We start from the raw sequence: 22229 nt of genomic DNA, 5'->3' as shown, positions 1-22229 counted from the left end.
GTCAGTTGTGCCAGACAACAGCTTGGGCAAGGGGCACTGTGGAGGCTGTACTTCTTCAGGAGTGGGAGGGGACAGAGGTCCATCCCCACCCTGGTAGTGTGATCTGGTTCTCCTGGGGGGCTTGGCTTGGGGGGATCCCCACCCCATGTCTCCACCCCCAGATCTTGTTCCACCAGCCTTGAGGGGGCAGCAGGTAAGAAGTGCCAGTCCACATTCCTTCTCCAGTCCGAGGGCTGGCCTGAGCCTGGTCTCCACCCCCAGCCTACAAGGTCTCCTGGGGTTGAGTCAGGGCAGAATTTGGGCTTCCCAGAATTTGCCCTTGGCTTTGCCATTTGATCTGGGACCTGAGGCCACCTGAGGAGGGCTGCGGTGAGCCAGGGATCAGAAACGGCCCTTGAAGACAGCCTACTGCCCAGGCTTGGAGAGAAAAGGGAAGGAGGAGAAAGAAGACATGAGGGAGGCCTCCTCAGCAGTGCCAAGGGTTTCACATGGAGTCAGGGGACACAGTACCCCAGCCACTCTCAGCTACGTACAAATGCTAATTATATAAGCCAGAGCCACTGGGGCTTGAGACCCAGGGAACAGGGTGACTGGGCACATTCTGGTGGGTTCAAGGAAGGGGCTGTACATTCTGCAGGGTAAAAAGGCTGGGGGACTCTGAGCCACCTGAATGGGATGTCCCAGGTATAAGAAGGTGGTGGCAGGAGGGCCCTCCCTGCCTTGGCCCTAGGAGTTAGGGTGCAGGGGCGACAGGCAGAGCAACAAATTAGTCTTGGGTCTGGTCCACCTAGTGGTGACCTATTTAACAGAAGCAATGTCTTCTGCAAAACGGGTTTGACAGCAGCACTTGGGACTGCTAGTGACCATGTGACCTCACTGGGGCTGTGGTGAGGCTTGGTGGGGCAGGGTGTGCGCACGCTTGCCCTCGGCACCCTCCAGGCATTAGCTGTGTCTGCATCAGTTATAATTCCCACCCAGGGTTGCCTCCTAGACCAGGGCTTCTCAGCAGCTTGTCCCACAGAGGAGAGGCAAGGCCAACTCAGCACTGAACTCCAGCTTGGACAGTCAAGATGTCTCAGTGGGCTGATTGGTCCACAGATACTTGTGTGCTGGAATTTGTACACATGCACATCTCTGCACATACCCACCTGCTCCAGGAGAGTCTGACACTTGCTAAAGCATGGGGACCCCTAGACTCCATCTGGGAGTGGGGGCCCCCGGCAGTACACCAACTTGTCTTCACAAAGAGCATGAGAAACAGAAGGAGAACAAGGTGGTATTAGGGAGGTTTGTGGGCAGGCCATCAAGGAACTGAAAACACCTCCAACCGCAAACAGGTCGGTCACACGGTCTGAGGTCTGGCTAAGGCATCATTTATTAATGGGCTTCCCAGAAGAAATGGAAATCCAGTGAAAAACAAGGGTATGACCAACAAAGCAAGCCCTTTTCTCCTCCAGGAAAGAAACAAATTCTGAACCTTCAGTAACCTCAGCTAAGGAGCTGAAATTTGCAAACTCAGATAACCATCTGGGTGGCCCCGCGCCCCTGGCTCAGAAGCAGCTGGCTTCCTGGGGCCCCAGAAGGCCTGCCACAGGGAGGAGCAGGTTCCCCGCCCCACGCAGCTCCCAGGGGAGGCCGATGACAGAGGCAGGGCCTCTCGTGTTTCCCGTGGGAAGCTGACTTCCCCGTCAGTTGAGGGACGGTTTCTGGGGCCCCCAGGACCGGCACGTGAGAAGGTCAAGATAGCAGGGTGGGGGGAGCGAGCACACAGGGTCTGCAGAGGGATTGTTCCCCACTGTTGGGCAGGACATTTCTGGGAGCCAGTGAGCTTGCAGGAACACACACCACAACCCCAGGCAGTTTGGAACCAGCTACAGATCCCTCCAGGACTGCTCCCCTCGGGGGAGGGTTCCTGCCCCCTTTGCGGTGTAGGGTGTGGGGGCCTTCCCGGCCGGCTTTGCTTTCCGGTAGTAGTTGAGGCGCTTGAAGGTCTCCAGGTCCCGGTGGGTGCTCATAATCAGCCGGCTGGGTGGAAACAGGCCTGGGCTGTGCCCCACCTCACACTCGGGCACACTGGGCTGCTCACATCGGCTCACTCGCTCATGGGTACTCGGGTCACACCCGCATAAGCACAGGCGTGTGCACAGTCCGCATCAGCCTGCTGCAGGCAGGCTGTGACCCTTCTAGCCCCTCCTTAGAGCCTGACAACTCTGTGAAGGAGAAGCTTCCCAGAGGCCCCTCACGGGGGGGGGCTGGGCCCAGCCTGGCTCCCCCAGATCACTGGTACACTGGGGCCTCCATCACCCACCCCCGGCTCCATTCCCTCTGCCTGTCCCAGGGACTGTGGGTCCACGGTGCCAGCCCAGCCCTTACTTCAGGTTGGAGAGCTCCATGACCAGGCCCCTCACGGTGTCCGTCGCGTCCTCTATGCTGGCGGCCTCGTAAGTCTTGATCCCCACTCGTGTCCTGGCGGGAAGGGAGGCAGGAGGAGAGCTCACTGGAGAGCCCCACCAGCCTCCACTGGGGGCGCTCTGCTGAGCCTTGAGCCATCTCTCCAGAGATGAACACCTTTGACAGCCATGACGCCCCCTCCCACCAGGCAGGGTCCTGATGGCCAGCCCCATGGCTCTACCGCTTAAAATACACCCAGAATCTAGCCCCTTCCCCCACCAGGTGGCTCCTGTGGGGCAGTTGCCACACCCTCCTCGGCCCCCACCTCCTGCCCTTATATCCTGTCCCCTCAAGTGGCTTGGTGGGGGGGGCTGTGGAAATGGAAACCCAGCCCAAATCTCTCCCCGCAGCCCTACACCATCCGCCGTGCCTCCAGACCCACCCACTCCCTCTTGTCCCTCTTCCCCCTGTTGCAGCCACACTGAATTCCTGGCCATTCCCGTAGCACTTCTTAGGGCTCTGAAATGTTCTTTCCAGAATGTCTCCTCCGTGGGGGTGGGGGAGGGAGAAGCTGGGAGGGGGACCCTCCCTCTCCCTCCCCATCCACCACAGGTTAAAATCTTAACCCCTTCCCTGCTATCTTTTTCTCCCCACCACTCTGCCATCTGACCAGCTAATAATTTGTCTGTTGCTCACCACCACCCCCCAAGCTCCCACCCAACTAGGGAGAAGCTGTGTTTCTCCCCAGTGCCCAGAGCAGGTCCTGGAAGACCTGGCATTGGAGGGCATCAGTGCCTATAGAAGGGGTAGACAGGCGGGGCACCACTGTATCTAATAGGTATAGCCTGTGGGGAGGGAGCAGAGGGTCATACAGCTTAGCAGATTCCTGGGCTGTCACTAGAGGAACTGTGGTTCTGCTCCCCCTGCTTTAGTCACCCTGAGATGACTGGTCAGCCTGGGCCTCAGTTTCTTGCCTTTTCTCTCTTGGCCAAGGGCCATAGAAGCAGACCCCAGGACCCACCTGGGGGCTTCCAGCCATCCACGTGGGGTTGCATTGAGGCCGTCAAGAGATTCACACGCCAATCTCCCTCCTTTTTGCTTAAGCAATAGTAGGGGCCTTCTCTGGTGGTTCAGAGGCTAAGAGTCCGCCTGCCAGTGCAGGGGACATGGGTTTGATCCCTGGTCTGGGAAGATTCGACATGCTGCGGAGCCACTAAGCCCATGCTTTAGAGCCTATGCTCTGCAGTCAGAGAAGCCGCCACAGTGAGAAGCCTGTGCACTGCAACAAAGAGGAGCCCGTGCTCTCTGCAACTGGAGAAAATCTGTGAGCAGCAACAAGGACCCAGCACAACAAAAATAAATGTTAAAAAAAACAACAGTGGGGCCACGTTGATTAAACTGCCTCTGGTCCCCAGGCAGGGAGCGGGTGTGTGTGTCTGTCAGGGGAAGCAACATGTGGTACCACAGGTACTATACACAGATGTGTGCAAGGGCAGGGGGTGGGAGGCCCCCCTCTTCCCTGAGGAGGAGGAGCAGGAGGAAGAGAAAGGAGACAAATTCCGCCAAGGGTTGCATGCCTCATCTCTCCTCCACACCTGCCAGAGAGAAACAGAAACTTGGCCATAAATAATCAATCGGCCACCGCTCTGCAGTTTAAGTACAAGGTAACAGGAGAGGACTGTCGCCCTGTGCTGGTGGTCAGCAAGGCTGGGAGAAAGGACATGAACAGAGGTGATGGACTGGGAGAGGGAAGCTCTGGGGTGGGGGGAGAGGACCCTCCCAACACACACCTCCATGGGCTGGAGGAGCACACCGGGTGCCTATAGGAGGGAGAGAAGGTGGCTGCCTTGGGGAACAGAACCAAGCAGGAAAGAAGACGGGACAGACTGGGGACTCTGGAAGGCCCGAGGGTGCCAGAGCAGGGGTGGCCCCGAGGTCACGCAGGCCAGTGGCTCCGAGCTCTGACTGGGTCCCTACTCCCTCCATGGAGATTCAAGGAAAGCTCTGGGCTGTCTCTCCAATAAAACGCACAACATGCATTCAAACCACCACAGAGCTGGGGGCACCATCCCAAGGGACCTAGGGAGAGATGCCAGCTTGGGTGCAGGGTGCTGACTGGGAGTTCTCCACTCCCAGGGAGCAGGGGGCATGGGAAGTTTGCAAGTGGGAGTGGGAACCTTCCTGGTGGTCCAGTGATTAAGACTGCATTGCAACGCAGGGGACCTGGTTTCAAACCCTGGTGGGGACTAGGATCCCATGCCAAGTGGCATGGCCGAAAAGCGAAAATGAAAAAATCTGGGGACTTCCCTAGTGGCCCAATGGTTAAGACTCTGTGCTCCCAGTGCAGGGGGCCTGGATTTGATCCCTGCTCAGGGAACTAGATCCAGCATGTTGCAACTACAACCCCGCGCAGCCACATAAGTAAGAAATTCAGGGCTTAGCAACCTTATTAGACAGAGAAAAGTGAGGCCCCTCGAGGGAGAGCCAGGGTCACCTCCATCACCCTCATTCACAAAGTGGGAGCTCAAAAGGCAGGGGTGGGGGAGAGGTGGGGGCTGGAGCCCCAGCAAAGCAGCCACGCTCCCCCTTCGAGAGACAAGAGGAGGACTCCGGCCAAGGCAAGGTCCCACGGTGCCTCCCACTCTGCCTACCTCGGCTGGGCCTCAGCACGGGGGCCTCTGTCTGCACACGGGCCGGTGCCAGGCTGGCAGGGGTCCAGCTCGCCTCCTGCAGGAAACAACTGGAAAAGGAGAGTGCGCACACATGTGAGTGACCCGGCTGGGAGAAGGAGAGGAGCCACGCAGGTCTGGCTTCTCCTCCACCACACTCGGAAGGCTGAGGCGTGCTTTCCTCCTGCAGAGGAGGAAAAGTGGTGTGGGGGACAGATGCCGTGACAGCCAGACCTGCAGGCCACCAGTCCGGCTGCTCTCACCCTCCCTCCTCGATACTAGGCCTGACCCTGGCGTCCTCTCCTGGGCCCCAGTCTTCGGACAAGCTGATCTGAGCCACCGGCGGGTGGTTCCATCCCATATTCTCTGTCCCTGACCCCTGAGGCCTGGTGTGGTCTCAGGCCTGTCCTGCGGTATCTAGGAGGGGTCAGAGAGGACCCCGGGGGTGCTGACTGTGGTGAGGCGGGCGGCTGGCATGGAGGGGCAGAGTCGGCCAGATAAGCCCCGAGTTTCATGTCAAGGAAAAGATTTTGCAAATATATTTTGAAGGGAACATTCATAATTAACGGGGGCGAGAGAGCCAGATAACCCTGAGAAGCTTAAATTTCTAAAGGTCAACGGTGGTTTAATTTTCATGGAAAATGTCAGGCTCAGTGGCTCAGTGGCGCAGGTGACGGCTCTTTGCCTCTTTGGAGCCGCTGGCCCAGGGCTGTCTGTTCTTCTGAGGAGACACAAGTCCTAGGTGGGGGATGCCGTGAAGGGTTTGAGCACAACCTGCCAAGGGTCCTGGGATACAAAGGAATGGACATGAAGAACTGTCTGCAGTCCAGCAGCTTTCACTCAGGGATGACTCCAGCCCCAAGACACATCATAGTGTCTGCAAACATTTTGGGTTGTCACGCCTTTGCAAGAAGGTGCTCCTCGTGTTCAGAGGGTGGGGGCTGGAGGCCAGGGATGCTGTTCAACCCCCTTCCATGTACAGGATGGCGGCCAGGCCCCCAACGCCAGCAGTGCCAAGGTTGGCACGACTGTTCTAGGCAGTGGTTTCTCCCATGCACACAGCCGACTCTCACGGAGGCAACTCTGTGACTTAAAGTACAATTCAGGGACTTCCCTCGTGGTCCAGAGGTTAAGACTCTTCGCTCCCAATGCAGGGGGTCCCGGGTCCGATCCCTGATCAGGGAACTAGATTCTGCATGGCGCAACTAAGACCCAGCACAGCCAAATTAAAAAAAAAAACTCGATGCCATGGATTCACTTAAGTTTGGTCATAAGAAATGTTCTCCTTCCCAACAGGGACCACGGCTCCTACAAGGGCTGTGTAGGAGTTTGTCATGACAAAGGTAGTGCTTGTCCTGAAGGGACAGTAGTGCACCGTCCCCCTTTGGAGGCCACCCACTGGGGCCATGAGAGGGACGTGGGAGTCAGGGTTTTAAATGAGGCCCTCCTTACAAGTAGAGGGGGCTCCACTGGCCCTGGGGTGAGCATCATGTCCCCAGGGAGCCACGATAAGAGGGCAGCTGGGTGTGCAGCCAGCCTGTCACTGCTGCGAGTCCCCAGGGCCCCCCCTCAGCAGTGGAGCTCACAGCTGAGCACGCTGAGGTCGCAGGCCGAGACGCCACCCACCGGCACTCTGTTCCCACAGGGCCTTCCTGCCAGGGAGGGTTCCTGCCTTCTGGAACCTCCCCACGGGAACCTGTGCTCGGGTTGCCCCAACTTGTTCAGGAAGGCCCGGCGTCAAAACAGAGCGTGCCTGGGCATCTGCGGCCCTGCCAGGGCAGTGCCTCCTGCAGCGGGCCCGTCCACCCTGGGCGCTGCTGGGTTCCTGGTGCTCCCGGCTCGGTGGTGATTTGAGCGTGCTCGCTGGCGGCACATTCAGCAGGGCTCTCCTTGGCCTGCTAGACGCGCCCAAGGTTCCAGCTGCTTCCCCAGCCCTCTCCCTCAGCCACGGCCCAAGAGGGCAGAGACTGGGAATGACCAAGCTCTTCTTTCCAAGAGAGGGGTGTGCATTTTTCAAGGGCTGGGGCTTTAATTACAACGTTTCAGCTCTGTCCAGAACCTGAGTGCCTACTTCTCCCGGGCGTCTGTGTTTAAAGGCTACGATCTAGCCACACTGTGACTCGCCTTCTGTAATCTTGATTGTCTGGTGATCACAGCAACGTGCGATGCACAGTACAAAGAATTGGAGCCAGGGCAGGGAGGCCCGTGTCACAAACGACCCCTGGCCATCCCTTGGGAAGGCAGCACCTGAGACCCACATTTCCTCGACCCAGACATGGTTTCCCTCCACGGCTGGAACAGCTGGCTTCCTCCAGCTGGGCACCAGATGACGTCCTTTGCTTGTTTGGGGGCTGCATCTTAGGAAGAGACTTTTTAAGGGCAGAAATGACAGGGTACAAAATGCTCACTCTGGGAGAGGCAGATGGAATGGCGCTACTGAAAACCTCATGGGGGCAGAGACCATCCAGATCTGTTCACTCCTGCCACAGAGCAGGCTCTCAAACCTCAAAAACATTTTCAAACAGGGGACTTGCCTGGCGGTCTGGCGGATAAGACTCCACGCTTCCAATGCAGGGGGCCCAGGTTCGATCCCTGGTCGGGGAACTAAGATCCCACATGCTGCAACTAAGCCTGAGCACCCCAACTAGAGAGCCCGCATGCCACAACAAAGACCCAGAGCAACCAAAATAAAGAATAAATTAATAAAAGTTGAAAAAAAATTTTTTTCAAACACCCCAAAAATAAAGTTTTAAAACAAGGATGGCCAGAGATGGAGGCCACGTTTGTGAAGTGACATGGGCTCTGTGTTGGTTCCAGGTCAGAACGGTTGAGGCACAGCCGTAGAATCAGGCCACCTGGGCGTGATTCCCTCCCGGCTGCCTCATGGCGGGCAGGTGCCCCACCTTCCTCAGCCTTTCAGCCGCACCCCGTGTGTGGAAAGAGAACCGCCCACCTCTGAGTGTGAGGCCACAAAACACTGAGGCTCAGGTGGGCAGATCCCCGAAGGGAAGCCCTTGCAAATGCCAGCAGACAGGACCTCCCTGGTAGATAAGAATCTGCCTGCCAATGCAGGGGACATGGGTTCAATCCCTGGTCCAGGAAGACCCCACATGCCCCGGGGCAGCTGAGGCCCTGCTCCACAACTACTGAAGCCCTCAAGCCCTAGAGCCCATGCTCCGCAACAAGAGAAGTTACCGCAGTGAGAAGCCCTCACACTGCAACAGCGAAAGAGTAGCCCCCACTCACTGAGAAGGAGAGAAAGGCCGTGCAAAAGCAGCGAAAACCCAGCACAGCAAAATATATAAATAAATAAAAAGATGCTAACCATCATCTGACAGCAGAGTTGCCCCAAATCTTCAATTTGTAAAATAAAAAACAAAAAACAAACTGCAAAGCACAGTAAGTGAAAAACAAACAAAAACTCCAGCAGACAAACGAAAGTCCATGTGTATGTTTGAAAAAGAATGGTATCAGGCGACCCTAAAGATGGACAGAGGTTCTTCCCAGCAGGGGGGTGAGGTCCCCTCCCATGGGCCCAGTTCTGAGGTCCCTCGATTCTTCAGGTAGCCCCTTGTGGTCTGGCGCCCTCTAGACACCCAAGGAATCTCCATGCAGAGCCGGGCACTGAGGTGTGCAGGACGCAGGTACACCGGGGGCGCTGCCTGGGCCGACAAAACGTGTGTGTATCACGCCCTGGGGCTCCTCAGCTCCCAGACGGACAGGCCCCTCAGAGAAAGGCAGGTTAACCTTCCCAGGACATCACTGGCTCCACACCCACTGAAGCTGTGACTCAGACCCCAGGACTCATCTGCTGTATAAACAGGTCACCACGTGCCCCTTTTCCCCCAACTATTGGACGCTTTGGGAGGGCTCGTGGCCGTCTGGCGCCTGCCCTGGGGCATGTGGCTGTAAATCAGGGAAGTTCTTACCTGCTCCGGTGGGGCTTCAAAGCCAGGGGCTTCCAGGGCATCCTGTATTTCACTGTCTGGCAGGAAGTCGAGTTCCAAGGCTGGTGACCCCTCCCAGATGGCCTGCTTGGAAGAGTCAGCGGGGCGCCAGGGCTGGCCTACAGGGCCTGTGGGGGTGTCTGGGCTGCTCTGGCCTGCCCCAGCATCCTGGGGAGGGCCGCCCACTGCTTCTTGGTACATCAGTATAGCAGAGGCTCTGAGGGACAAACCGAGCCCCTGGAGGTCTTGTTTGCGGCTCGGGCTCCCTAGCTCAGCTGCCTTTTCAGCTGCAGGTTGTGACAGCCCAGGCTGCGAGCACACACCTCCCAACCCTTCCTGATCCGGGCCTGGCACCTGGGTCTGACCAACATCTGGGCCCGTTTCTAAGGCTGAAGGGCTGGGATCCCCAGCTCCTAGTGTGGGTTCTTGGGTCTCATGAGGCAGAGGCAGGGAGGCTGCAAAGCACCCCAGGATGTCACCAGGGGGCTCGTCTTCCCACTGTGCCTCCCCTCTGCTTCCACTGGTCACCCCAGTGAGAGGCGTGCAGCTGAGCAGTGCCCCGCTGCAGCCTGCGTCGGGAGCCTTCCCACTGGGAGAGGCGGGCACCCTGGTGCTGACCTCCCTGTCTGGCCCAGCCACCCTCAGAGCCCTGTGTTCTGGCTCAGCGGGGTCTGTGTTCACATCTGCGATAACAATGGCCCCAAGTGGTGGGCACCGAGGGCCGCTCCAGCTCCATTCTGCTTCCCTGCCAAGGGTTTGCAGGGGGAGAGGAGGGCCCAGGGCTGCAGATGGGGGCTCTGGGCCCAGGAGGCTACCTCCTTCTTCCCGGAGCCCCTCAAGTTGGTCAGCACCTGCTAGTCCTTGGGCACCTCCCTGCTGGGGGGCTCCTCGCTCTGGCCCCATCTCTCCAGAGTCACTGCCTGGCAGGGGCCCTTTCTGGCCCTGATTGCCTGGAGCCCAACCCTCCTCCGTGCTTCCACTCTTGGGCACATTGGTCCCAGGCTCTGACAGGTAGTCCTGGCCAGCTCTCTCTGAGGCCGAGGGCACCGTCCCCGACTCTGGGGAGGCGTTGGTGGAGAAGGAGGGCTGAGGATCTGCATCACTGGGCCCAGGGGTCATGGGGCTTAGGCCACTGGGCTCGGTGCAGGTGCCATCTGCCTGGGTCTGGTGTCCTGGGTCCCTGGCCTCCAGGAGGGCAAGTCCTGGGGACTCTTTCTGAGGCTGGCTACTGGTCTGCTGTGCACTGGGTTCTGGCAGTGTTCCCTGTAGAGAGAGAAAGACTCAGCCTTGGGCCTTTAATAATCAACTGCTCTGAAGACTTTTCTAGCCATCACTGCCCCTGTATGAAGCCTCAGATGCCACGAGGCTGACAGTGCCCCCAAACAGGGATCTGTGTGGATCCTGGGTGGGTTTCCCTGGTGGCTCAGCGGTAGAGAATCTGCCTGCCAACGCAGGAGACCTGAGTTCAAGGTGAATAATACTGCAGTGAACATGGATACACAAATATCTGTTCTGTTTATGGATGTTACCCATGTTTTGTTTAATTCATTCATCCATCAACAGACACTTGTGGCCATATGGTTTTTACACCTTCCTCTGAGTCTACTTAATGCCCTGGAAATCCATCCAAGTGGTTATGTGTATCACACTAGTTTGCTCCTTTTTTTGGAAATTGTGTTCTGTGGTGTCAATGAAGCACGATTTGTTCAACCATTCACCCGCTGAAAGATACGTGGAGTGTTTCTGGTCTGGGGAAATTACAAACACAGCTGCTGGGAACGCCTACCAATCACTTTTTAGGGGAGTGTGTTCCAGAGACAGCGAACGTGACCCCTGGAGCTCACAGGGGTAAGGACAAGACAGCATGCTGTAAAAGCCCCCTCGGCTCATGCAAAAGCTTCTGAGAGGCAAAGGGGTTTAGGGACAGAAATTCAGGCTGCCTTTCTTAATTCATTTTTAATTGGAGGATAATTACTTTATAATATTGTGTTGGTTTCTGCCATACAACAATGTGAATCAGCTGTAATTTTATCTATATACATATATAAAATCCCTTCCCTCCTACCTCGTCCCCCACCCCAGCCCTCTAGGTCATCACAGAACCCTGAGGTGAGCTCCCTGTGCTATGCCCGGGCTGCCTTTCTGAGTTTCGCTACTTTCACCCAATTTGGGGCACAGAGCTCTGGCCTCCACAGTTTCAGTGCAGGCACGCTGCCCCGAGCGCCTCTCACAGGCCTGCAGGCTGCTGACACAGCCCCTGCTGTCCACAGATGCCTTTAGTGCTAAATATGATGGTGGTGGGGCTGTGGAGAGGTGCAGGGCTGTGTGCATGCTCAATCGTGTCTGATTCTTTGCGACCCCATGGACTGTAGCCCGCCGGGCTCCTCCATCCGTAGGATTTCCCAGGCAAGAATACTGGAGTGGGTTGCCATTTCCTTCTCCAGGAGATCTTCCTGACCCAGGAATCAAACACGTGTCTCCTGCATCTCCTGCACTGGCAGGCAGGTTCTTTACCACTGAGCCACCTGGGAAGCCTAGTCATTGTCAAAGGAAACCAAGGTTGAACTTGGCTGCTGAGGTGGGGCCAAGAGGTGGTACACCTACAGAGCTCAGCCTGGCTGATGGTAGGACCTTACCGAGCTGAACACCCCCATCCTGAGGCCCTCTTCCCTCCTCTCTGCTTGTCTCGTCACTGTCTTCCTGGGTTTTGCAAACTGGGGGACAAACTTCCCCACTGAGTTCTGTGAAGCAGATAACAACAAGAACAAAACAGCAGTAAAGATAAAGGAGGAATGAGGTCTTGGAAATCAAGCGCGAAAATCCCCAAACCGGTTTCTGTCTTGCAGTCTGTGCCTTCCAGCCCCAGTGCACACTCCCACCAGCAGCTGCTGCTGCTGGACACAGACCAGCTCCCCAGCATCTTCTGTGCCTATGTGAGGCTACAGAGCAGGCTCACCTGGGAAGGAGGAAGGGGAACTGGCTCCCTTTCTGGCTGCCCAAGGAGCCCGGAGGGAGCGTCTGCTTCATTATCAGGAGAGCTGGAAGGAGAAAGACAAAACAGGGGAGGTTCTCAAGTCCTCCTACCCCGCCGTTAACTTGTGTAGCGAGACAAACAATGGAATCCAAAGGCAGAGGAGTGCTCAGAGTCTCCAAAGAGGGCGGCCCTGGAGCACCTGCTGAGAAAGGGCGGGGTGGAGAAGGGACGCATGACTGCCAAGAAGCCGTTCAGAGTCCCATGCCTAGAAGCCAAGCTGCCTTCTCTGGCAGCACTTTACTCTTCTAATCCCAGTAACTGGCTCCTGGAATAAGAACAGGGATTCTCATTTGGACTGACATCCCAGCCCCCAATTCTACAAATGCTAAAAAGTTGCAGATACAAAAAAAAAAAAAAAAACAAAAAAAAAAACACAGTGTCTAAAAACACGGGTGTATTCATAATTGCCAAAATGTGGAAGCAATTGAGAGGCCCTCAGCGGGTGACTGGATAACTAAACTGTGGTAGGCCTTTCCTGATGGTCCAGTGGTAAAGAATCTGCCTGCCAGTGCAGGGGACACTGGTTCAAGTTCTGGTCTGGGAAGATCCCACATACCGAAGGGGACAAGAAGCCCATGTGCCATAGCTACTGAGCCCCTGATTTAAAGCCTGATTACTGAGCCCACATGTTGCAAGTACTGAAGCCCATGGGTCCTAGAGCCTGTGATCCGCAACATGAGAAGCCACAGCAATGAGAAGCCCACACCACAACCAGAGAGGAGGCCCTGCTCTCCACAACCAGAGAAAGCCTACACACAGTAACAAAGACCCAATCCAGCATGGCCAAAGATAGATAAATAAATAAAATAATTTTCAAAATAAATAAACTCTGGTACATGAAGTGGGACAGCATGCAGTGCTAAGAAGAAACAAGCTCTCCTCTACTCAGTGCTCTGTAATGGCCTATATGGGAAAAGAACCTAAAAAAGAGTACACGTGTGTACAACTGATTCACTTTGCTGTACACCTGAAACTAACACAACACTGTAAATCAATTAGACTCCAATAAAAAAATTTGAATTAATTTTTGACCACACCCCAAGGAATGCAGAACTTCCTAAACTAAGGATCGAACTGGTATTCCCTGCACTGGAAGGGTGGAGTCTTAACCACTGGATCACCAGATAAGTCCAAACTTTTTAAAAATAAACAAACAAAATTATGCTATCTGCTTTTTAAAATAAAATTTAAAAAAATAAACGAGCTCTCAAGCCATGAAGACACGTGGAGATACCTTAAATGCATGTTACCATGTGAAAGAAGCTGATCTGAAAAGGCTATGTATCGTATGATCCCAATTATACGATATTCTGGAAAGGGCAAACTATGAAGACAATGAAAAAGACCAGTGGTTACCCAGGGTGTGGTGAAGGGAAGATGAGTAGACTAGGATTTTTATGGCTGTGAAAGAACTATGCATGACGTTGTACTGATACATGTTATTATTCCTCTAGTCAAACCCACAGAGTGTGCAACACACGGAACGTAAACTTTGGGGCTTCTCTGCTGGTCCAATGGATAAGAATCCACTTGCCAATGCAGGAGACCCGGGATCAGGCCCTGGTCCAGGAAGATCCCACATGCTGCGTGGCAACTTAGTGTGAGTGCCGCAGCTTCTGAGCCTGTGCTCTAGAGCCGGGGAGCTGCAACTACAGAAGCCCTCATGCCTTAGAGAACACGCTCTGCAACAAGAGAAGCCACTGCAATGAGAAGCCCATGCACCGCAACTACAGAGGAGCCTCTACTTGCCACAACTAGCAAAAAGCCAGTGCAGCAACAAAGACCCAGCACAACCAAAATTAAACAATAAAAAAAAAAAATCTGAAGTAAACAATGGACTGTGGGTGATTAACATGTGTCAGTGTAGGTTCAGTTCAGTCATTCAGTCGTGTCTAACTCTTTGCGACCCCGTGGACTGCAACACGCCAGGCTTCCCTGTCCACATGCTACAAGCCACATTACTGTGGCTTCATCCTTGGTAAAAAAAATGTACCATTCTGGTGAGTGATGGCGGTCACGAGGGATGTGGGAGGGCAGAGGGTATATCAGAAATCACTGTATCTTCCTCTCAATTTTATTGTAAACCTAAAACTGCTCTAAAAAAATAAAGTCTTTTTTAAAAACTGGTGAGACTTACGGTTATATCCAAACAAATGTGGATATATATATTGTAAAAAAAAAAAATCAGAATCTGGAACTGAAACTTCATGATTTCAACTTTAGAAGTAGAGCAGGATAAAGCACGAAGCTACGCTAATGGGCTTGGATCGTGCCAAGGGAGGTTATGGAGACAGAATAAGTCTAGATACTGAGAGCAACCGTCTGCTCAAAATTTTTTAATTGGGATGGGTTGTTTGGGCGGCTTCTGGGGTACTGGCAAGGTTTCATTTCTCAACATAAATGTGCTAGGCTGATTGATTCATGTTGCTTTTTTTCTGCTACATTTCCGCACAGGCGGTATTTCTTAATAAAACATTAAAAAAACAGAAACAAAAGGACTGGAACCCACTTCTGCAGGTTCTGATTATTCTTTTGGACTCAGACAGCAGGGTGGGCAGCAGCCATGACCCCATCAGACCTGATGGCCTCTCTGGGGTGAGGGACATGGTGACACCATCGTGTGTGTCTGGGAGAGTGGCTTAGCTGTGACATGTGGCCCCTCTCTTCCTATCACACATGCAGCTTTAGCCCTAAGACTGCCAAGTCCTGAGATCAGACATGCACCCCAGAAAATGGTCCTGTCAGCCTGACCGCATGCCTTACTTTTTCATGCAGAAAACGTGCTATACCAATCCACAGTGCTTTCTCTGAAGACTTCGGAAAGCAGGAACTTTCCTTCTCCCAACTCCTAATAACCCTTTCTACTTTGCTGCAGTTACATATGGCTTACCCCCATGGAGACTAAATGGTTCGCCAGAGATTTCCTTTCTTCCCACCGTGTTTAATTACATATTTCTTGAAAATATATGGGAACTGGGAAGCCATAGTAGTGAAGGCACAGGAACCAGACGAAGCCAGAACCGCAGCCCACCCTGTATGAGCTTAGTGGCCCTGGGTAAGTCATTTGATTGCTTGAACCCTCAGAGTCTTCATCAGTCAAATGGAGTTAAAAACCTGTGTCACAGTGCCATGAGGATTAAATAAATGGATGTGTGTAAAGTATTTATTATTAGCACACTTCCTGGAACATAAAGATGCTTAATCCTCTCCTATAGGTTATTATTTCACAGACCCACAACTCCTTCAGTCCCATTAAGAAGGAATATGGGAGGACTTCCCTGGTGGCACACTGGATAAGAATTTGCCTGCCAATGCAGGGGACAGAGGTTCAACCTTTGGTCCAGGAAGATTTCACCTGCCATGGGGCAACTAAGCTTGTGCACCACGACTACTGAGCCTGTGTGCTACAACTACTTATGCCCACATGCCTAGAGCCTGTGCTCCACAACAAAAGGCGCTGCAATGAAAAGCCTATGTACTGCAACGAAGGGTAGCTTCCGCTGTCTGCAACTGGAGAAAGCCCATACGCAGCAACAAAGACTCAATTCAGCCAAAAATAAATAAGTAAACAAGAAATAAATAAAATTTAATTAAAAAAAAATATATATATACTTTTCTCACTAGAGAGGAGTCTCTAAAGCAAAACTTCAAGAACCTCAATCCAAGGGCCCTGACCCCTGTCGGGGAGGCATAGCACTGGCTGGGTCATCTTGGCTGGTTCCCCGTCCTTTGCATCCTGTCCACTAGGTCACTGTGCTGTGCCCACCATCAGCGGAGAGGCTTGCTGGATGTTCTGAGCCACCTACCTGGAGGCTGCCTGTCCTGGTTCCTCCCTACTCTGCTCTGCAGAAGGAGTGAGTCCTGATCCACCTTCTGATTCTTCAGGGTGATGCCAAGAGTCTAACAGGGAACTCTGGCTGGTGGCCCCATCAGAGTCTTCTATCCTTGGGTTCTTTGGAAGTTTCGGAAGATGGAGTCCTTCCCTTCCTGGTTTGGAGACAAAAGAAGATTAAGGAGGCTTCCCTTCATGGTGGTCCAGTGGTTAAGAATCTGCCTGCTAATGAGGGGGGACACAGGTTCAATCCCTGCTTTGGGAAGATCCTACGTGTCACGTGGCCACTACTGACAGAATTAGGATAAATTACAGGAAAGTCAGTGTTGTCTAGTGGAACCCAACAAGAGAAGCCACCACAATGACAAGCCTGTGCCCCGCGATGAAGAGCAGACACTGCTCGCTGCAACTAGACCAAAGCCCTCACTCAGCAGTGAAGCCCCAGCACAGCCAAAAATAAACAAATGAAAAGAAAAAAAAAAAAGAATTGAAGGGGTGGGGGACAGTGGGAGCACACACTGCCATGACCAACAACCAAACACATCTGGGTCGCCGATGCAACATGAGCAGGCTTGTGCAAAGGGCAGGAAATTCCTGCTCTGATGCTTGCTTGGAGAGTGAGAGATGGGATGGACTGTCATCCAGGTGGGACCCATGAACTTATGGGGCCATGGGATTCAAAGGCTTTTAACTTGTGGTCTAGTCATGACAGATGCTGAATCCTGAGGTGACCTGGCCTGGCTCAGAATCACAAGACAACCTGTCCAGCTGACTGTTTCTCTGGGGAAGTGGTGAGAGGTGTGTGCTGGTTCCCTTGGATCTCAGCTCAAATTGTCCCTACAGAGGGGCCATTTTTTTTTTTTTTTGGTGAGAGGGCATGTGGGATCTTAGTTCCCCAACCAGGGCTCAAACCTGTGCCCCCTGTGGAAACACAAGAGTCTTAACTACTGGACCACCAGAGACATCCCTGGAGGAGCCATTCTTGCCCTTTCTATAGAGCAACTCCTCTAGAACCCATGCTCTGTCATATTCACTTTACATCTTTTCTGCAAGCGTCCGAGGTACTAGGTCATTTACTGTCTCCTCCACTACAACATGTCCATGCAAAGAGGAGCCTCATTTATTAGTGGCTAGATGAGCACCTAATAAACTGTTGGTGCTCAATAAATGGGGCTTCCCTGACAGATCAGTTGGTAAAGAATCCGCCTGCAATACAGGAGACCCTGGTTTCATTCCTGGGTCGAGAACCGCTCAATAAATACTTGGAAGATGACTGAGTAAACGCATGAGAAAATCCAGATCACCTCCCAGAAAATGCGGATGACATTAAATTTTATGTACCACTCTGGTTTTCCATGACACTTGCAGAATATCCAACCTGGGAAAACTGGGACCCAGAGTCATCGAGCGGTAAGGAGCTGACTTCTCAGCTCGGTTGCCTCTTGGTCCCTGCTACATTCCTAAAAATACCTTTCCCATCACTGAAAGCAATTCAGAGCCTAAAGGTGCTTATTAACTTCTATTTGTTTAATGAAGGGAATTCCCTTATATAGAAATTGCCAATAGTGGCTGACTTGGCAGAATGCTCCAAAATCTGGCCCCAAATGAACCATTTATTCAATGAACAAATAATAAGGGTTGACTCTAGTTCAGTTCCATGCCAGACACTGTCCTGAGGAGTCAGGTATGTTATGACAAAACTTCGAGGTAGAGTCTTCATGTTATGGCCATGTTACGGATGAGCAAGCTGAGGCCTGGAGAGATCAAAGACTCTGAAATGGGATTCACGCAGTCCAGCTCCAGAGCCTTCACACTTAAGTGTACCCAAACACTTACTGAACACTTACTATATACTGCATCTCCTCTGACCAGGCAGTGAGAACAAAAAGATAAACCAAACTCAGGTATGATTTTTCTGGAGGTTGTCACAAAGACCTTTCCAAACTCAGCTCCTTATATTGTTGTTCAGTTGTGTCCGACTCTTTGTGACCCCCGTGGCCTGGAGCATGCCAGGTTTCCTTGTCCTTCACCATCTCCTGGAGCTTGCTCAAACCCATGTCCATTGAGTCAGTCACCCATCCAATCATCTCGTCCTCTGTTGTCCCCTTATCCTCCTTATATATCTTGAAGTAAACCCACTGAGAGTTTCCCAGGTAGCTCAGTGGTAAAGAATCCGCCTGCCAATGCAGGAGACCCTGGTTTGATCTCTGGGTCAGGAAGATCGCCTAGAGAAGGAAATGGCAACCCACTCAAGTACTTCTTGCCTGGGAAATCTCATGGACAGAAGCGCCTGGAGGGCTATAGTCCATGAGGTTGCAGAGTCAGACACAAGTAAGACAACAAATCCATTGAATGAGCTCCTTTCCTCCAACACTGAATGCTAGGGGCCTCCTCAGCGTCCATTTGGCTTTTTGGGTTCCACTAGACCACAGTGACTTTCCTGTAATTTCTCCTAATTCTGTCCGTTACAGTTCACACAGGCCAATTTAGAACTCTACCCCACTGCTGTGTATTTGATTAGCTCCCTTGGTCAGAAGCATTTTTCCTTTACCCTTGACTAGACTTTGAAGGTATCAACTGCAGGATCTAAATCTCATCTTGATCTCATCTTCACCGTGCTTCCCACTCCTGCCCACCTTACGGACCCACCCTGGCACTGCACCCAGAGCAAAGCTCCAATGAATGCTTCTTATACAAACACATTTCCATTTTGTGGTCTGCCAGGAAATGCAAAAATATAGCCGCTTCATTTGTTTAGTTTCTTAAGAAGTCCAAACACTAGCTTGCTTTGCTCATCCAATGGACATTTATTAGTACCAAATAAAAAGCAAAAATACCAACAGGAGTGAAGAGGCTCCCATTTTCTTCCTGTGATCCATCCCCACAGGATTAATTTAAGAAAAACGAAAGCAGAACCTTGTGTTCAACACTAAAGGCCAAAGACATCAGGAGGGAAAGGGTTTTTTCACCACCTGCCAGAATCGTTTTTCTTTTTCCCCACCCATCCAGGACACACAGAAAGAACTTTCCTGGGCCAGCCCAGGGTCCGCTGAGCTGAGGAGTCCACTGCCAAGAGAGGCCGCAAATGACCTGCTGTGGGTGGGCCTGGCTGGCCCCAGCTTCCTCCTCCAGTGTCACAGAAATTCCTGTGCCTCCAAGCAGCTTGTTACTCATCTCTGCACAAACATCTTTTTTTTTTTTTTTTAATAATTCTATTTATTTATTTTTGGCTGTGCTGGGTCTTTGTCCCAGCTCAAGCTTTTTTCTAGCTGTGGTATGAAAGCTTCTCACTGCAGTGGCTTCCCTTTTTGCGAAGCACAAGCTCTAGGGCACACAGGCTTCAGTAGTTTGGGCTCCGAGGCTCTAGAGTGCAGGCTCAGTAGTTCTGGTGCAGGGGCTTACTTGCTCCATGGCATGTGGGATCTTCCCAGACCAGGGCTCGAACCCCTGTCTCTTGCACTGACAGGTGGATTCTTTACCACTGAGCCACCAGGGAAGCCCTTACACCAAACATCTTTGATCTGTTGATTTCTTTCCTGCCCTACATCCTACTCTTGAAGTTCATTAGCCACTAGGTGAAGGGATCATTCTTAAATTTTTAAGAAATTTAAATTCCTTAGCCAATGACAGCGGAATGGAGCTATACCACATAATACTGGATGTTTTCCTTCTGAACGAGGCAATTCTCTATGTGTACTGAGACGTAAAGATGATCTTCAAAACCCATGAAGCTGAAAATCAGAGGTTGCAGATCAGTATGTTGATGATTATATTCACCCAGTAAAAACACTGTATTTGTGTATATAAAGAAAAATCTGGAAGTAGGGTACTGAGATTTATTTCCTGTTTTTTATGCTACACGATGTGGTTGATCCAGGCTTCCTTAGTGGCTCAGTGGTAAAGAATCCGAGTGCCAATGCACAAGACACGGGTTTGATCCCTGGGTCAGGAAGATACCCTGGAAAAGGAAATGGCAACCCACTCCAGCATTCTTGCCTGAGAAATCCCATGGACAGAAGAGCCTGGGGGGGCTACAGTCCATGGGGTCGCAAAAGAGTTGGACACAACTGAGTGACTGAACAACAACGTGGTTGACCATCATCCTATGGTTATGGGCGGCTTTAACATTAGCGGAAGGTGAGGAAAGGGTAGACTGAACTCTGAAATATTTTTACAACCTTTCTGTAAGCTCAAAATTGTTTCAAAATGAAAAAAATAATAATCTGAAAGGACAATCGTAACAGCAGCATATATTTGTGTCCCGCCATGCATCTACTTTCAGTGCTTTACAAATACTAATCCACATGTGAGCTCTAGGGCAAAGTTCTCAGCTTTGGTACTATTGACATTTGGGGTACTACTGGCATTTGGGGCCAGGTCATTCTGGGCTGGGGGGGCTGTCCTCTGCATGCTATGATTTTGAGCAGCATCTCTGCTCTCGACCCATGAAATGCCAGTACCTCTCACCCACCCAAACACACCAGTTGTAAAACCCCACAGTGTCTCTAGGGACTTCCTTGGTGGTCCAGTGGTTAAGACTCCTGCTCCCAATGCAGGGGGTTCAATCTCTGGTCAGAGAACTAGATCCCACCGGCCACAACTGAAAGATTCCACATGCCACAATTAGGACTTGGCATAGCCAAATAAATGAATCAATACTTTAAAAAAAATGTCTCTAGATATTGCCAAATGTCCTCTGGAATCAAACTGCTCCCCGCAACAGGATGAGAATCACTGTTCTAAAGGACAAGGTAGGGAGGTGGGAGGGAGGTTCTAGAGGGAGGGGACATACTAATACTTATGGCTGACTCATGTTGATATGTGGCAGAAACTAACACAATATTGTAAAGCAATTATCCTCCAATTAAAGATAAATTTTAAAATATTTTAAAAAGAAAATGGTATGTGCTCTTTATTATCCCCTACTTACAGGAGGAAAGTGAGACAAAGAGTAAGTTATCTGCCATCACACAGGGAGATGAATCTAGGTTTTTTGCTCAAGCCACATACCAGCACATCAAGCTCTATTCACAGGTCATCTCTGAGAGTGGACCTGTATAGAAGCTGTACCCCTCCCTGAAGCCTGCAGGCCTCCCCTAGGCTGTGGGATCCCACTACAGGCTGGAGGAAGCTCCATAAAGCTTTCACTTTTTACTATAAGCACTTCTCCATAACTTACACTTGCACTAAGTCATCATGTGTATTAAATCATTGTTGTTATTTTAAGGAGCTTGGTGTGGTCACCTTAGCATTTCTGCAATAAGCCCACATTCCTCCTAACAGCAGAAGCAGCAATAAAAATGTGTCAATTTGATCATCCAAATACCTGAGGTCCGAAGCTTCTTCCTCTTACTCATTTTCTCTCTCCCTAGAGAAATCTGAAAACAAGGAGCAAACCTCATCATTACAAGCAGTTCCTATCTCTGGGTTACAGGACCCAGTGGCCTTGGCTGAGGCCACCTCTCCTCCACCTAGACCTATCTGGCTGCCCCAGGGGTCAACAGAGCCCCAGTAGGGCAGAGGATGGGAATCATAGCTACCTTAGGCTATCTCGGGGTGAGAATTTAAACCTCTCCACGCTGCAGAGAGGGAACTGCCTATTTTCTGCCCAGGATCTGAGAGCACCTGGGCCGGGGTATGGCCCCTCTAGTCTCTAAGATGGGGCAGCCTATGTGAAGCTCCCTTCCTCCAGGCTGGGGTACTTGGGACCCTTCCAGGGACACCCCAGGATTTTCGAGGTGACACATGGGGCCTGCAAGGTAATCTGAAGGCTTTAGAGGGGACACTTGGGGACCTTTCAAGGGATGGGAAGGCCCTTTGGAGGATGCCTGGGGCCTTGGGGGAGGCCGGAGTCGCCACCACAGGTCCATTCCTTCCAGCCTAGGAGCCAGACAAGCCCAAACTGACCTGGGCCAGAGAAGGTGTTGAGGTCCCTCTGTCGTTACCAGGAACTGGGAAGGTCTACCTGGACCTGCTGGGGGATAATTCGGTTATTTCTGTAAGGTTTTGGTTTTTTTTTAAACAATTAAAGGCAAAGTTGTCCCTCACGGAGGCCGGGCACCTCGAGTTCTGAGGCCCGAGTGCTGCGGACCTGGCTTCTGGTGACCAGGCCCATCCTAACCCTACTCTGGGCGCCGAAAGTGAGAACTGCCTAAACCAGGAAAGACCAGAGCTCGCAGGTGAACCGGCCACACCGTGAACCCAGAGGCCGCCACCACCCCTCACACCTGCAATCGCTCCGCCTCTTTCCCGCGCACTACGAGGCCCTGCCGCGCACGCGCTATGGCGGAACCTCACTTCTCCACTTGCGCACGCTCCGCCTCTTTCCCGCGCAACCTGCCGGCACCGCCCATCGC

The 22229-nt window shown here is 52.3% G+C and overlaps 1 protein-coding gene across 4 annotated transcripts; it reads right to left on the bottom strand.

Moving 5' to 3' along the window:
• Positions 1 to 1357: 1357 nt before the first annotated feature.
• On the bottom strand, positions 1358 to 22215 carry BRME1 (break repair meiotic recombinase recruitment factor 1). Of its 4 annotated transcripts, none has more exons than XM_005208636.5 (10): positions 22101 to 22215; positions 21781 to 21847; positions 21200 to 21251; positions 15848 to 16028; positions 11964 to 12045; positions 11644 to 11748; positions 8990 to 10270; positions 5043 to 5131; positions 2374 to 2466; positions 1358 to 2025 (listed from the first exon to the last, which is right to left on the bottom strand). In XM_005208636.5, the coding sequence occupies exons 3-10, from the start codon at positions 21228 to 21230 to the stop codon at positions 1872 to 1874; spliced, it is 2016 nt and encodes a 671-aa protein (XP_005208693.2). In that variant the 5' UTR covers positions 21231 to 21251; positions 21781 to 21847; positions 22101 to 22215; the 3' UTR covers positions 1358 to 1871. The 4 variants fall into 4 exon arrangements, with proteins under 4 accessions (XP_005208693.2, XP_005208692.2, XP_010805008.2 ...); XM_005208635.5 differs by having other exon boundaries at positions 21781 to 21844; XM_010806706.4 differs by having other exon boundaries at positions 8990 to 9091; positions 21781 to 21844; positions 22101 to 22213.
• Positions 22216 to 22229: the final 14 nt, after the last annotated feature.

The sequence above is a fragment of the Bos taurus genome, chromosome 7 (genome assembly GCF_002263795.3).
Source record: "Bos taurus isolate L1 Dominette 01449 registration number 42190680 breed Hereford chromosome 7, ARS-UCD2.0, whole genome shotgun sequence".
Taxonomy (NCBI): Eukaryota; Metazoa; Chordata; class Mammalia; order Artiodactyla; family Bovidae; genus Bos; species Bos taurus.
This window is presented reverse-complemented; position numbering and strand designations above follow the sequence as displayed.

Excerpts from the sequence above, each read along its gene's own strand:
- BRME1 (XM_005208636.5), bottom strand. The coding sequence starts at position 21,230 with ATGAGTAAGAGGAAGAAGCTTCGGACCTCAG. Across the intron at positions 16,029-21,199 it reads GAAGAAGCTTCGGACCTCAG|GAAGGGAAGGACTCCATCTT; the intron begins GTATTTGGATGA and ends TCTCCAAACCAG. Across the intron at positions 5,132-8,989 it reads TTGAAGCCCCACCGGAGCAG|TTGTTTCCTGCAGGAGGCGA; the intron begins GTAAGAACTTCC and ends CTCCTTTTCCAG.